Genomic DNA, 15,951 nt, shown 5'->3' on the forward strand with positions numbered 1-15,951 from the left:
ACTCAAGTTGAATTGGGTATACCATCTCTGTGGTGGATTACAGGCCTTAACAGGTCTGACATTTAAAATTCTTCTACTTGACACAAAGCTCATTTCATTCAAGTAGATTACGGATGTGGCGTCAGAAGCATAGTGTACGCTTGTATATATCCACCAAGGACTAGCGACTCCAATCACCAATGAGATGCTTCTCATATCTTTGCGTTGTACTCGTATATGTCTTATTATTATGTGTGTTGTTTATGCCTGCATTACATTAATATTACTTTGTATATTTATATGAGCTTTAATGATTAAGCCCCGCCGACGGTGCACGCTGACGCTGTGATCACGCGCTTCTGGTGAGTCATTCGACAACGAGCACGCATCAGAAGAACATTTTTTTTTCTGGTGGGTGGGATTTAGTAAGAGGCGTTGTCGCACACCAACAAGCTCTTCCAGGATTAGCTATATATCCGCCGCTCAGCACACATTTTCATACATTGCACATTTAGGCGCTCGGTGCAGCACGCTAATCGTCAGAGTTTAAAATATTCTAAGAAATAAAGATTTAGCTATGGCCAACTACATTCACGTACCCGACGAAGCTCCTGCTGTGCCCAAAATAGATGTTACAGTGGACGAAAGCGACTACAGATCCGGTGCACTGAAGCTGTTGAAGGAGCTGAGACCGAGCTGGAAGCCATCTGAGGTCAAAGTGAAGGTGCCGTTTATTTCATTTTAAACAGTTTCCTGCTTGTCCGCTTGGTATCATATGTCTCCACGTTCCCCCATAGCTTACATTCTTCTCTTTGAAGTTAATTTCGTTTAAAATGGCGAAAACTGATGTTAGCTAGCGACGTGTTCTCATTGAAAAACTCACGTTCACGGTAGCTAATTTATTCCAGGAGCAAATGACACACGAAACCAGCTATTATAAGGACACCACAGGCACCTGAAATGCCAAGATTTATGTTAATGTCGCTGTAAAATAGCTGTTCACATCCACAGACCGATCCTCGCTAGATTAACGATAAAGCCCCGAAAAATACTGCGGTAAGTTTCATTTCCCCCCGCCAGGGTTAATGTTGTGTCTTTGCAAATAGCATCTGCGTCAGTGGGAGTTTCTTGCCGCTTTTGGCGCAGAGTGCAAACCCATGCATACCTGTTCATTTGAGTGACTGTTTTGGCGTTACACTAAACTTGCGTAACAAATAATCATCCGTGTGAATGTTATGTAAGGCACGAGTAGCAATTTTGCCTAGAGGTACTTAGGCAGATCGAGGAGAAGAGGTGTGTCTGTTAGGTTAGCCCACAAGTATCATCTTGGTTCGTGTGCCCTAGGGCCTTGGGCCTTTCTGGCATTTATTTATTAGACGCTACTCTGTGTTAAGTGTACGTTCTGTTGTTGTTAACTTCTAGAAGAAATACAGATGACTAACAGAGCATGAATAGAGACTACTTTTATTTACTTAATGTTATCCGATAAGTGTCCTCTTTGATCTGCCAAAGTTAAAACTAATTAAAATAAAGCAAACAGAAAACGGAACATTATGTCCTAACATTACATACAGACATATGCTCAACATTACAGCCTGGGCAGGTGCCCAGAACGTGCATTATTTTTACTTTCCAGTAACAGACTGGGGGCGTGACTCCACTTGGTAAACACAGTGAGGATGGGAACTGGTCACATGCTTCAGCGCCACCCTTGCCTATATTCATCAATGAGGGCAAAGTGGGAACTCAGCAAATGCCTGCCATTGCTTCCTCATGCAAAATAAAATTCCTGACCGTCCTTTTTTCTCAGTCAATCCCTTATAGAGTAAACAATCAGGGCTGGTATGTTGCCACGTCCCACCTCTCCCGAAAAGCCCAAGTTCAGCTTAAATCAACCCAGACAAGCCCTACTTTTTCAATGCTATATTCATTCCTCTTCTCTCTTTAGTGTAGCTTGCCAGATTCTGACTCCTCTCAGAACTGATGTCATACTTAAAACAATGTAGGTTTTCATGCACGGTACTTAAATAGTATAATGTGGAGGATGGTCCCACTGTTGTCTAACTGTAGGCGTCAAGCTAGATTGTTGAAGTACAGGACAAATTATGATTTCCCACTTGATTCACCTGTTCTCCACTCTTTCCTCTATTTGTCTCTGCAGTTTTTCACAGATGGGATAACCAATAAGCTGCTGGGCTGCTACGTGGGTGCAGTCATGCAGGATGTGGTTCTGGTCCGTATTTATGGCAACAAAACTGAATTGTTGGTTGACCGGGAAAATGAAGTCAAAAGTTTCAGAGTACTACATGAAAACCGCTGTGCCCCACACCTATACTGCACCTTCAACAATGGCCTTTGTTATGAATTTCTGCAAGGAACTGCCCTGGAGCCTGAGCACATTCGCAGCGCACCTTTGTTCGGGTAAAATAAAAATGTCCTTTGTTATGCACAAAGTTGTCTCACTTAAAAATTTGGTTTGTCAGCTGTGCCTACCACCCCGATGCGAGTCGTGCTGGTTTGAAAAAACAGACACGCACACAGACACAACCACACCCACACGCTCTCCTTCCCGAAATGTAAACAGGTGTCTGGTCCAGTCCAACCTGTACTTTTGAAAAGAAATGAAATCCTTTCTTTCCCTTATCAACTAATTTGCTAGACTGGAGCCTAGAGCTGGGCAATATATCGATATTATATCGATATCGTGATATGAGACTAGATATTGTTTTAGATTTTGGATATCGTAATATGTCATAAGTGTTGTCTTTTCCTGGTTTTAAAGGCTGCATTACAGTAAAGTGATGTCATTTTCTGAACTTACCAGACTGTTGTAACTGTTCTATTATTTGCCTTTACCTACTTAGTCATTATATCCACATTACTGATGATTATTTATCAAAAATCTCATTGTGTAAATATTTTGTGAAATCACCAATAGTCAACACTACAATATCATCTCTGTATCGATATCGAGATATTTGGTCAAAAATATTGTGATATATGATTTTCTCAATATCGCCCAGCCCTACTGGAGCCTAGTCACATATTGCTGCTTGCTGCACTAATTCAAATCCTCCCATTTTCTGTCTTTTATCTACCTTGCAGTCTCATTGCCAGGCAGCTAGCCAAGTACCACGCCATCCATGCCCACAATGGCTGGGTGCCCCAGTCTGACATGTGGCTGAAGATGGGAAAGTACTTTGCTCTCATCCCCAAGTACTTTAAGGACCCTGAGCAGAACGCAAGGTGAGGCCGTGTAGACTGTGATGTGGCTGATAGACTGTCATGTGCCCTCTCAAATGTTTTCATGTTTCACTGGACAGGCTATCTGCAAGTTTTCAAGACCAAAAAAAATTGCTCAGTAGTACTTAGTAGAGTAGAGGCCGATTTCCAGTTTCTCCAGTACGAGGGTAAACTGATTTGATTTTATGTAAACTGATTAAACCGGCATTTGTCACTATGACACCTTCTGACAAATACAAAGTAGCCTATATTAGCAACCTGTGCTGACATTGTCACAGCACTAGCTTGTCAGGAGCTTAGCTCTTTTATTGATTAAGTAGTGCTGTAGTGTCCACACAAGCTTTGTCTCTTGTATATTTCTGTTCTCAGTTATCTCCACGTGGAACTATGACTCCCTACGTGCGATGGCACTGCACAATAGTTTCCATTATCAGTGGTAGATGTCTCACATGTCTGAGGAAGTATGTGGAATACGTTTCAAATCTCAGCAGGTGTGACTTCACTTTACAGCTCTGGCCTTCCTAAGATATAACGCAACAGAGTTGAACATCAGTTTCTCTCTACAGCATGAAACATAAATGCAGCACCCTAAAAATATGAAAAATTTAAAATTATCCTAACAAAACCTCCAATATTATAAACAAGGTCAGTCACAGATTGTGCTACTGCTTAGTTAGTAGGTGTGTGTCTTTTATTTAAAGATTATTTTTTGGGGCATTTTTAGGCTTTTATTGACAGGACAGCTGAAGGAAATGAAAGGGTAGAAAGAGGGGGGGGTGAGGGTGAGGGATGACCTGCCGCAAAGGGCCGCAGGTCGGAGTCGAACCCGGGCCCGCTGCGCCGAGGAGTAAACCTCTATACATGGGTGCCCGCTCTACCAACTGAGCTATCCGGGCGCCCCGGCACAGTGACTCTTATTTTGCTTTGTTACTTTTTTACTTTGTCTTGTATCAATCTTGCTTAAGCTAAAATAATTACAGGTATAGTATTGCTTAACTATTATATCATCATCTAAATATGTACTGTATGTTACATAAGGTTCCCTCTATTCTGGGAGTGTCAGTACCAACACAAAACACTACAGGTGCGCTACATCACAGGCAAATTGAGCGTTGGTGGTTGTACTTGCTACGGTTGTTGTAAATGCGCTGTAGTGAGGACTTGAGTAAAGTCACAAAATCTTTTTATTCTAGGAGTAAAATTGGGAGGATTTCAGTTGATTTATTATTCTTTGAATGAAGCTTTATTTTTCTTTTTTCCAGAAATGTTCCCGTTTTGCTTGCGTTTTTTTTGTGAGACACAACTGTTGTCGTACTCAGTTGACTGCATATACTGTAGCATAAATAAGAATCAATAACTTTTTTTTACTCCACTTTTGCCACGTAATCGCAAAGCATCTCTGTTAAAAAAAAATAAAAAAAATAGAGAAGGTTATTTGTTTCCCTCTCTTCCCTTTTTTATTTCTATTATATCCATTTCTGTCCTCACCTCTTTTTTTCTTTGTCTGCTTTCAGGGTCCCTGTACTGACTTTACCTCAATCTCTCCTTCTTTTAATACTCTTAATGCTTCTACCTCTTTCAATATACAGTATTCACCCTATTTAACTCTGCCCCCTCCAGGTTGACTATGGAGGTGCCAAGCCCACGGTGCCTCCGAGAAGAGCTGGTGTGGCTCCAGCAGAGCTTGTCTGTGCTGGGCTCCCCCGTAGTTCTCTGCCACAACGACCTGCTCTGCAAAAACATAATTTATAATGAGGAGGCAGGTGAGTATTAACTGCACAAGTGTAGTCATAGACATTACTGTGTGACTGAATTGTGTTGTAGTATGAACTGCATTGGTCTCTGCACTCAGGTAGGATTGCATTAACTGGACTTCCTCTACCCTAGTCACATGCTTCACTCATTGTCAGTGTTTGCATTGGGCTGCAGGCGTAGAATTAGAACGGTCAGAAAGGACAAACCTGTGATTTGGATTTGGGTTTGCTCTAGATGGAATCCTCATTTGAAACAGGACAAGCACAACACAAATTTAAAGTTGTGCGTTGATGGGAATGGGGATTGGAGGGTGGGGCAAAGTTATGTACATCTGCCTCCAATCAATTTGGCAAATATGTATTAAAGCAACAATTGTATTTAGTCTTTTGGCTTTCAATTTCCTATATGTTTCAAATCCTTGGAGACCCCCCTGTAATGAGGCCTGGTTGAGAAGTGCTGTTTCTGATATGGATTTCAGTTCTTGTCGTTCTAATTCTGTGCTGAAAACTTAGAACGTAAACGACTGTTGTCAGCCTTAACAAACTGCCATTACATCATTCCACATGCCAAGTCTTTGTGTTATTGACAGCACATGTTTTTGGTGCTTTAGCAATGTTTGTTTTTTTGATGGTATGAAGGCCAAGCAACCTGTTCTCAGGCAAACTTATTAGCTTGCTTTTGCACTGAGCGACTTAAATTATCCTGGTCAATGAGACTGTACCAGTCAGTGAAACTGTTCTAATCATTGTCATTGTAGCAGAGGACTTTTCGTGTTAAACGGGTGAGAACTAATAAGAAGGGGGGAGAAACAGGGTTTTTTATGTATGTGGGAGGTGGGGTGGGGGTGTTGAGCTGCCAGTCCCCTCGTCGGGTTGCGACGAGGGGCGGGGCCCTTCTCACAGCTCCTTGTGTCTAGCCTTTCTCTCCTAGGAATGACAGCCGAGGCTGTGGCTGCCCTGCGCCGCCCTGGCCTGGGGGAGGCAATGGAGAGAGACAAACCTCACGCACAGTCGGCTTTGAGGGCCCTCACGTAGTCTGCCCACTGCTCAGGCTAATCGGGATGAGTTCATGTCAGCAGTAGGAGCCACGTACCTATTTCCCTCCAATGCTACTCGCCCACCAGTTGTCCCTGTGACAGTAGCAAGGCTACTTACGATGCTGGTTATTACACAAATGTTTCTTTTAATGGTTTGCACTGGCTTTAAATCACTCTGAGCACCAGCCAAATGCCTGAAGTGTAAAGCTACTTTCCGTCACTGCTCCTCACTTCTCACTGCGCAGACCATGTAAGTGAAAGGATATGTCTGGCGATGTTCTGTATTTTTCTTAATTTCAACAAATCCCATGGGAAATATCAAAAACCAACCTTGAATTGATCAGACTAACAAGTATTGCCTGTGTAGCCAAACCCTCCTATAGTTAATTCCTTGGTGCCATAGAGCTCCATTGTTATTCAGGAACAACACAACAGCGAGCCAACCTCTTCCACTGGGTGACATGATGAACACAAACATTGTCGTTTACTTTGAGTCAATACTTAATGCTGCTTATAAATAAACTCACTGTTTACTTATGTTTTAGTAACATTTGCTGAAAATTACAGTGCTCTGCTGTTTTAGGAAACAATGAAGCCTATTTTATTTTATTTTTTACATGAAAAGTACATTTGTGATTAATGGGTTTGGGGCTGAGAGCCACAGAGCAGCTGGGGTAATTTGATAGCATTGTGAAAAGGATTAATGCATTGTTGGTTTTAGTCCTTTCATAGGATTTGTTGTCATAACAATAATATAGAATATCATCCGCTTTATCCTTTGAAGCTGAAACATGACTCTGCAAAAATGCGGAGAAATGCATTTGCCTGAGCACTAGTGGGTGTAACGGGACACAGAAGTCACGCTTTCGGGTTCATACCCCGGTTTAGGAGTCACGGTTTGGTGCGAGTTTGGTACAGCAGGAAAAACGCGGGATCCGTTTTTCTTTTCATTTAATTTAAACAGACCGTAGTGAAAGTGTCAAAGACAGACCCAATCCTCCAGCTTGGGATTGGAAGCATTTTGCACACTGGCAACTTTGGTAAAGTGGTTTCATTATAAAAAAAAAATAAGGAACATTTCAAACACTTCTGTATTCAATGTTTTTCCATTCATTTCCCATTTACATAACCTATGACAAAGCAATGCGGACACCCCATCCTTGCCTTATAGGCTACACAACTCTCTCTCTCTCTCTCTCTCTCTCTCTCTCTCTCTCTCTCTCTCTCTCTCTCTCTCTCTCTCTCTCTCTCTCTCTCTCTCTCTCTCTCTCTGTTGCGCTGACCTTAGTACATGTTTAACGACGTACAGCTAAAGTTTTCAGAGCGGAACTCGCTTGTGAACTTTGGTTCCGCATTACATGCATCAACACGTTCTGCGTGTGTGCGTGAGCACACCGAATCGTGACCCCCGAACAGTGACCGTTCGTTACGACAAGAACCGGTAATAGCCCTTCTGAGCACACAGTAAAAAAAAAAAAAAAAAGTGTACAGGTAACCGTAGCTCACAGAGAAGTAGACGTGCACACCGGCAGAATCTCATTTGAATCCGTGGTTCTGCATTTCAAAAAAGTGCTGACGTGTTCAGCAAGGAAAGAGAACCAGTTTTACTGGGATTGGGCCAATACCCAGCATGGAACTCTCTTAAATTCTTCTACATACAGTTGTAAAAAAATACAACATGCTAATATATAGTTAATGAACAGTACAGACATTTAAAAGACCGTGCACAACATCCAGGCATATTTGCTGACTTGCAGAATCATGTTTCAGGCTTCAGTAAGTAAGGTGAGGTTAGCAGTACTTCTGTTTGCAAGTATTATTGATTAAAAGCCAGAATAGAAAGAAATTTCCCTTTCTCCCAGTACCTCCTAGTTTAATCACATTATGTGTTAACACTGCAAACAAAACTAGACCACTCCTAGAGATGACAACCACAATGGAATGGACACCACAATAGAGCCTATTGACTTCAGCGCCAACAATAATTCCAACATTTCTGACTGCGCTCAACTCAAGCGGTCTAAACTGTTGTAGCAATCTCAGTCCTCATGTTTCTCCGCACTTAAAGCCTTTTTGTTGCCTTGAAAAAACAGAGCATGAAAAGAGACTGTACAGCTACCACGCTGCTTCCTGTCACTCCTCCGCTGTAGTTGCTGAGTTGAAACCACTTGTCTGGCACACGCGACAGCAGAGAGGCCACCACTTCCTGTATTGATAAAACCATAAACGGAAGTATTGGTAGCTCAATCGTGAGTTTTGCAGAGATACGGTTAAGTTTAAATCTACTCTCAACAAGTGCTGTGTTACTTCTCTTCTCTCTTTTTTGTCTCTCTTTATCGTGTCTCTGTCTTCACAACAGGCTGCTTTAGTTTGCCCCTTTCAATTTACTCAGCTGTTGCAAGAAAAATAAATCAACAAAACTGGGTCCCAAGGGCCACAAAATCTGCAGTTTAGCAGCAAACAGGAAGCGTCTCGAAGATTCTGTCATTTGCAGAGGTGTCACAGTATTGGGTTCACGGTGGACCAATGAGACGGAAGCATTGGAGGGGAGTGTTGTGAGAAGGGGAAGTGGGTTTGCATGTGTGCGGAGGGGGAGGGAAGAAAAGGAATGGGAGTTTGGCAGCAAGGCCTGATGTTTTTCGAAACTGTGCGGGTGAGCAAGAATGGGTAAAAGACAAATATGTCAGTGTGAGAGTGAGCATGTGTGAAAGATGTTTGCCCCAACCTTTTCATCTGCTGCACAGGGGGGGCTATAGCCACTGCCTGGAGGTGTTCAGTTGTGTCCCGCTAGGACCTACACGCCGGCTGGTAACCCACCTCAAAGTGTCTTTCTCTGTAGTCCAGCACCACCTCAAAAAACTAATGTTCCATATGTTAAGCCAAAGAAATTAGCCAAGGTCAAAAACAAAGCAGAACAATATTTAAGAGTGGAGATATTTGATAAAATGTATTGTTCTTTAAACAACCGGGCTTGTAAAAGTAAGGGTTTGTATTTTGAGATCAACCACCTCCATTTTTATATCAATGCTTCCCTCTTTGTTCGTTCTCAATGCCGACACCTCATATTTTCACCGGCCTTCAAATGCATAAACAACACATTCTTTGACCCTTCCTCTCCATGCACGAACTTGAGATTAAAAATTTTAAAGAGGCACTTTTTTCAAATGCCGATAATGTATTTTAACCATTCAAGCTGTTCTTCTAGAACACTGACTGCGAGTTGACTTCAAACTGTATGAGACCCATAAACATCACACTATAAATAAAAGTTTTAAATTGGCGTCTCTAGAAGGTTTAGTGTGTCTCTAAGCCATAACTCCAGTTGTCTCTCAGTTACTGACGAGTACATTGTCTGCTGTAAGTCAACAACGTTCTGAGAGAGCATGTATCAAACAGTGTGTTGCTGTACATTTGTTTTGGCAGCTTACTGTACTCTTCTACAGACCACTTTTGTGTCTCTTTGTATTTTACTATCTTCCTCCCTTTGTCCCTCTGCTTTCTTTGCCCTTTCACCCCCATTTCTTCAAAACGTCCCTTTGACTTGACCATTTTTCCCTTTTTATTCTCTGCATGCTTCCAAAACAAACATTCTCTGAAAAAGCCAGATGTACTCAATTTTTGTTCCCCCTAGATTTTTGTATGCGTTTCCATGTGTTTCATCAGGATTTGCACATTTTAAATTTTTTTTGCTAATGTATCCCGGCTGCGTATTTTGTGGTCTTGGGGATAAAAAGGCTGATAAGTTACTAGTACATCTAATCGGTTTACCAAGATATCCTTGTAAATGATTGCTATTGCTCAACCTCCATGAAGATGTGCAAACTATATGTTCTTGAATGGGTTGTTGCCTTGCAGTCATAAAAAAACACATTTACTTAATAGAGCTTTTATTCAGAATATTCATGTTGACTTTGACTTCCCTAAATCTTAACAGCATGATTGTATTTGTCTTAAACAGCATTATAGTGCACGTGTAGAAAGTGTTTGTCAGTAGTTCATTTCAGAAGAATACCTTAAGTTTAAACATGTCTTTCTTAATTCCCTTTTTATTTCATTTCCTGTACTGAAGTCCCCCTCTACAGTCTACTTTCCTCAAAATGCAAGCTCTTACTCCTTGCCCCACAATCGGCTAACTAGCCAGCAAGACCAGTCAGACAGGAAGAATGTTACAGTATGAAATAAAGGCCTTGACATTCTGAGTAATCAAAGGGAAAACACATCATAATCATGTTATGTCTGCTTCCTGTGTCCCTGTCTAAACAACACTGCTTCTCTCTCTAGGCAATGTAAAGTTCATTGACTACGAGTATGCTGGGTACAATTACCAAGCCTACGACATTGGGAATCATTTCAATGAGTTTGCTGGTGAGTATGACTTGTACTGATTGACTTGATGTGTAAAAAAAAAGATGTGTGTATGAAATGTTCACTGAATCTTTAACTTGTATTTGTTGCAGGCCTGAATGAGGTGGATTATAGTCACTACCCAGAGCGGACCTTTCAGCTGCCGTGGCTCCGCTCCTACCTGGAGGCCTATAAGGAGCACAAAGGCCAGGGCAGTGAAGTAACTGACAGAGAGGTGGAGATTCTTTATGTCCAAGTCAACCATTTTGCCCTGGTAAGAATTTACTTTATTTTGTATTGTGCATGCATTATAGATCACGTTACATTATAATAAAGCACAGTCTCAAATGTCAAGTTTGAAAGACCAACATGGTGACCGTTTCTGATTGGCAGATGGTAGTTGGTTGTCGGAGTGCATTTAGGCCTATATATCCAATATGGCCGCATGATTCTGGGTAAAAGGATTGTCTGGTTTATTTTTGCTAATCTTCTCCTTAGTTATCTGTTGTCACTTTTGATTTGAGGAAGGAAATGAAGAAGCACAATTAAGTACCAGAATGGGCCTAACACTGAGCCATGGGCAACCCCACATGTAACCTGCAAAAATTGTGACTTGCAATGATCTAATTATTTGAACATATTGGTGCCTTTTCCCAAAATAACTACTTAACCAGGAGTGAGCTACCCCTTTAATTCCATATCTTTGCAATTTCTCCAATAATAAGTCATGGTAACAGTATCAAACACTTTTTTTAAGATCCAAAAATACCGACACTGTATATCATTTATTTTCTATTGCAGTGGATATTAATATTAATATTTACATTAAGAATTTACCCCAAACAAGTTACATTAATTACGTTTTTATTTGACAAAAACACACTACAGCAGTCAACACAATAAAGTGCAACTCTACAGACTCTACAGTCAGTGAGTATTGAGTGACCAGTGCGTTCTTTAGTGAACAAGGTGTTGCAGATGCGGTATATCCCTAAAGTCATATATCCTGAAAATGGCTGTGCCAGTTTTTACCTCTCGAAAATTCAGCCTAACTAGCTAGCATGATATGGTACCCGTGGATACCTTCGATCGTCTAGTTTTAATATGATACAAATATCTTCTTTTTTTTTCTAGCCTTAAAAATGCAACAGCCTCTTAATACTGTAATGTTGGCTGAGATCCTGTGTGGTCCTGTGGGTCTCTTAAAGGTTAAAAGATCAATCTTTGGATTTTATGAATCAATTTTGGATCATTCACTTGAAGATCGATATGAAAAAAAATCTACCTTTTTTTTTTTTTTTTTTTTTTTTTTTTTTTTTTTTTTTCAACTCCAGCACTAATAGTTAACTTATATCTTATTAGATATAGATAGTTTGTCTTGACATACACTGCATGGTCAAGGAAATTTATAGAATGAAACTAAACACTTTTAAAGCACAGTGAGCTTCCTGGGGGCTTATTCAGCGTGGCTTTTCCAGGCCTGCTGCCAGGTGTTTGTTCAGAAAACATGGATTATAGTGGATTATAGAATGATGTGGTCAGAGCGATGTTAGATATGACCTGGGCTACTTGCTCTGAATATGAGAGATGAATGTTTGTGATGCAACCTGCATACGGGAGGCTCGCCTAACGACAACTTGAAACCCTTCTGAGGCTCAGCGCTCTCCCCTGAGCCACACTGTGCCTTGTTTACTGTAAAGAGGAAAAGAGGGCAGTGTGGAGGATGGGCAAGTGAAGCAGTTGTCTTTCTGTGTCAGCTTTTTGTTGTTGTTGCCATAGGGCTTCCGCTGGCTTTGTACATGCTTGAGTGTGCTGTATTTGGTAATTAGAAACGACAATTGCTTTTAGACATTGAATACACACTAATCCTCTGTGTTCTCCTTCTCATCTGTGTCTAGGCATCTCATTTCTTCTGGGGTCTGTGGGCACTGATTCAGGCCAAGGTCTCCACCATCGACTTTGACTTCTTGGGGTATGTTGCCATCTTGAAATAAACCATCATTCGTACTTTATCAACAGCTGTTTTTTATTTTTGCGTTGCCAAGCAGATTTCAGTTATTTAATCTTTTATTTATTTATTTTTTTATAGAACATTTGAAGCATCCAGATTTATATAATTTGTGTCATCTCAGTGCACAGTGTATTTAAACAGTCTGATATTTTTGCACTGGTATCCATGTAGCTAACATGTCACCTACATTTTTATGTTATCGCTGACGCTGCTCTTCTCTCCGTTTCTCAGATATGCAGTCCTGCGCTTTAACCAGTACTTCAAGATGAAACTGGATGTGGCTGAGCTGAATTTACCCGAGTAAAAGCCCCCACCCCCTCATGTTCTCTTCCTCCTGCTCTTCCTCCCTTCCACTCTGCTCTGAGACTCACATGGCGACTGCAGAGCGCCCTGTAGGGTTTGTTAGTAGGAAAGAGCCAGACTGAGAGTCTTTCCTGTTCAGTGCCTACAGGTTCCCTCTAAATGTCCGTATCTCTATAGATTGAATGGACCACGAGCTTCTCCATCCTCTGCTGTCACACCTTTTGTCATCTGGTAGCCCAAATCATTTGTAATGTGGGCATATGGGACGTAGAGACTTTTAAGACCTGCTATAATGTGAAGCCCACATGGCTGAATTTATTCTCCTCATTTTAACTATTCTAATATCAATTGGGATATAAACATGATATCAGCGTATTGTATTTGTATAAGCAGCTTTTCTTGTAGCTCAAATTACTAAGTTGGTAGTGGAATGTCACCTTATTCACCACCAACCTATAGTTATCACCTATATGACAGGTGGCCCAAACACTAATCTGATCACCTGGAGACAGCTTCCTCATAACTGTATGTGCATTCTAGCCAGCCAAGCTAATGACCAAATTTCTATTTACATAAAAGCAATACAAAGCCTTCTTTGTTTGCTAAAGAACCAAGATGAAAGAATAAAAAAAAAAAATTCCAACATGGAAAGGCCAGCGCTGTCCCTGAATCCCATGTGAGAAATAAGTTACTCAAAATCGAAACAAAAAACAAACTTGTGGCCTGCCTTGTGACTCGCTTGTTTTCACCCTCCATTTCCATCGGCATACTGCGCATGGGTGGTGCACCAGAATAGCTGTGCAGTCATTGTGCTGTGTAGTTTGGTAAGGACTTGTGTGTTTTGACTTTCTGGACTGACGGTAGAAACGTTGAGTTGTAGGAGAGCATCAATAGTTGTACTGTATATCAGTGAGCGGTCTTTTGACTCAAGGGAGATTTTCACTGTAATGTGCGTTTCATGTTTGTTTTGACACTTGGCTTTTATCGAAGTTTTGACTGGGGACACTCTTGCATCTCACTGTAATTTGAACATTCCATGTTCATAATGCTAGATAGGAAATTTGGTTGTAGTTCACATGGTAAGTTAGCAGTGCAGGGGACGTTATTTACTGTGACATTGACTGAAAGGCATGCTGTACTAAATGAGACCAAACAATTATATTGTCCGCTCCGTGTCAGGGAAGGTTTGGGAATCGTCTCTAATATTACAGAACACTGCTGTTCACTCCTCATGAAGTAAGTTTTCTTTTTTTACACTTTTAGACCAGTTTTCACTCCCGTGTGTGTATTAGGACAAGTGTGATATACGGCCTTGCTGACTGTCGGATTGCTGAGCCATTATTGGTATGCACATTTTTAAGTGCCCATTGTTGAAAGAATTGGAGTTGGTTGCTTTACATACATACTGTTTTGTTAAAAACATTGTAATGAAAGTCAGCTGTTAGTGGGACCTGAGGAGCAAGAGCACCATCTGTTGGAGAAAAAAAAAAATGGCTGCTGTCGGTGATTGTTCTTGTTATTCACCTTTGACCTTCATGTTAAAATGTTCATGGTTTTTAAATGAGCTTTAGGAGGCCCTTTTTAAAAAACTAAAACAAGTTAATCTCTTGGTTACTTTAACAAGCCTACACCAAAGTGCTGACATCTGTTTTTTGCTTGTACATAATGCACACTGTATCATTTTCCATGTAGCAAAAAAGAGAATTTGGGATAACTATTATAGACTTTTTATACTTGTTGTTGAGGGTGAGGTCTTTGAGAGTGTGTAGATGTTTGCTAATGCAGTAGCAAATTATTATTGGGGGCAAATATAGCATATTTTTTAAGGAAGAATTACAAAATTTAAAGTGCCAGGAGAGCACCTGATTTTTCCCGAGCAATTTAAACATGAGCGTTACATGTAAAATATGGTGAAACACGTTTTCTTGTTTACTCCAAAACAGTTTGCAAATTGCATGTTTGCCCAGGTATTCTCACTTGCAACAAGTTTGCAAAGCTCCGTGAAGAGCCATTACTGACGAGACTGGTCCATGTCTTATGTTCACACTCCTCTGCCGGTGTGCCTGTGAAAGCTCTTGTTTTGAAATTACGGGTTTGAAGTTTGAAGGTTAGGCATATTATTTTCTTTATTTTAGTGTTGTGTTTTTCATGCTGTTAAATTAAGATGGAAAAATTCAGAAGTAGTTTATGTCGGGCCTAATATGAATTTAAAATGTATGTTTATATTTGGTGGTAAAGGATTTTGATACGTTACTGTTTTGACTTGAGTTGGAGGAACGAGAAAGAATGTTGTCTGTTGGGTTAGTAGTAACTATCAGACTACATTTACACAATGCGCGAAATTGAATGCACTTGTCTAATTTGACTGCCACGTAATCCGAATGGTTCAAATTTTATAAATACTGCTGAAATATTTCCTATATGCTTTATTTCCCTATCCATCTGAAATGAAAGCATTTCCACTGTACATTATACATAGGCCATCGTAGTACTGCTAATAATATGAACCTCCACTACTATTTAACATTGTACAAAAGTCTGTCCTAACATTTCTCTGGCCACTTTAGCATATGTTTATATGTACAGTAATCACATTTAATAATATCCTTGCTTGTTCTCAAATGTCAATGAATGTACATAGAGAGTTCTTTTTTTTTTTTTTTTTTTTTTTTTTTTTTTTTTTTTTTTTTTTTTAAAGTTGCATTAAAGTGAATAATTGCCTGGGGTAAGATTTGAAATAAACAAATGACATTTTCAATACTGTACTTTGAGAAATAAAGTCTATTTACCCTTATCTGTTTCTGTCTTTTCTTGTGTCAACTCTCTTTGGTTCTCTTCAGTTTAACAACTGGGTGCTCTCTGTCTGTTTCTGGTTTACCAGTTCATATAGTTAGGGGCGAGGGGCACAACCTTTCCTGCCTGTCTCAGTGTCCTGGAGGTATATAGGTCCTGGAAGTCAAAGCCAAAGTATAGTATGTTGAAAAAGTGATTAAAAAAAATAAACATTTTATGACAAAAAAGCCATAGTATAGTAAGTCAAAAAAATAAATAAAGCCGTGGTATAGTATGTTGAAAAAAGACATAGGAAAGTATGTCAAAACTGATAAAAAGCCATATAGTAAGCCATATAGTATGTAGAAAATAGTATAGTATGTCAAAAAGGTTATGAAAAAGCCCTCCTATAGTATGTCAAACAATTTATAAAAAGCCATAGTATAGTATGTCGAAAGAAGTGATAATAAAGCCATAGTATAGTATGTTGAAAAAAGTCATTGTATAA

At 40.3% G+C, this 15,951-nt stretch overlaps 1 protein-coding gene across 1 annotated transcript; it reads left to right on the forward strand.

The window, feature by feature from the left end:
- Positions 1 to 384: 384 nt before the first annotated feature.
- On the forward strand, positions 385 to 14,108 carry etnk1 (ethanolamine kinase 1). The gene is made up of 8 exons (XM_028570191.1): positions 385 to 703; positions 2,141 to 2,400; positions 3,085 to 3,225; positions 4,843 to 4,985; positions 10,295 to 10,378; positions 10,471 to 10,631; positions 12,256 to 12,329; positions 12,600 to 14,108. Exons 1-8 carry the CDS (start codon positions 557 to 559, stop codon positions 12,670 to 12,672), a joined length of 1,083 nt encoding a protein of 360 aa, XP_028425992.1. The 5' UTR covers positions 385 to 556; the 3' UTR covers positions 12,673 to 14,108.
- The last annotated feature ends 1,843 nt before the right edge of the window (positions 14,109 to 15,951 follow it).

This window comes from Perca flavescens, chromosome 23 (genome assembly GCF_004354835.1).
Source record: "Perca flavescens isolate YP-PL-M2 chromosome 23, PFLA_1.0, whole genome shotgun sequence".
NCBI classification, from domain to species: Eukaryota; Metazoa; Chordata; class Actinopteri; order Perciformes; family Percidae; genus Perca; species Perca flavescens.

Bases quoted from the DNA above. Each gene is read 5' to 3' on its own strand.
- etnk1 (XM_028570191.1), top strand. From the start codon at position 557: ATGGCCAACTACATTCACGTACCCGACGAAGCTCCTGCTGTGCCCAAA. The intron at 10,379-10,470 runs GTGAGTATGACT...TATTTGTTGCAG, and splicing joins TCATTTCAATGAGTTTGCTG to GCCTGAATGAGGTGGATTAT. The intron at 10,632-12,255 runs GTAAGAATTTAC...ATCTGTGTCTAG, and splicing joins AAGTCAACCATTTTGCCCTG to GCATCTCATTTCTTCTGGGG.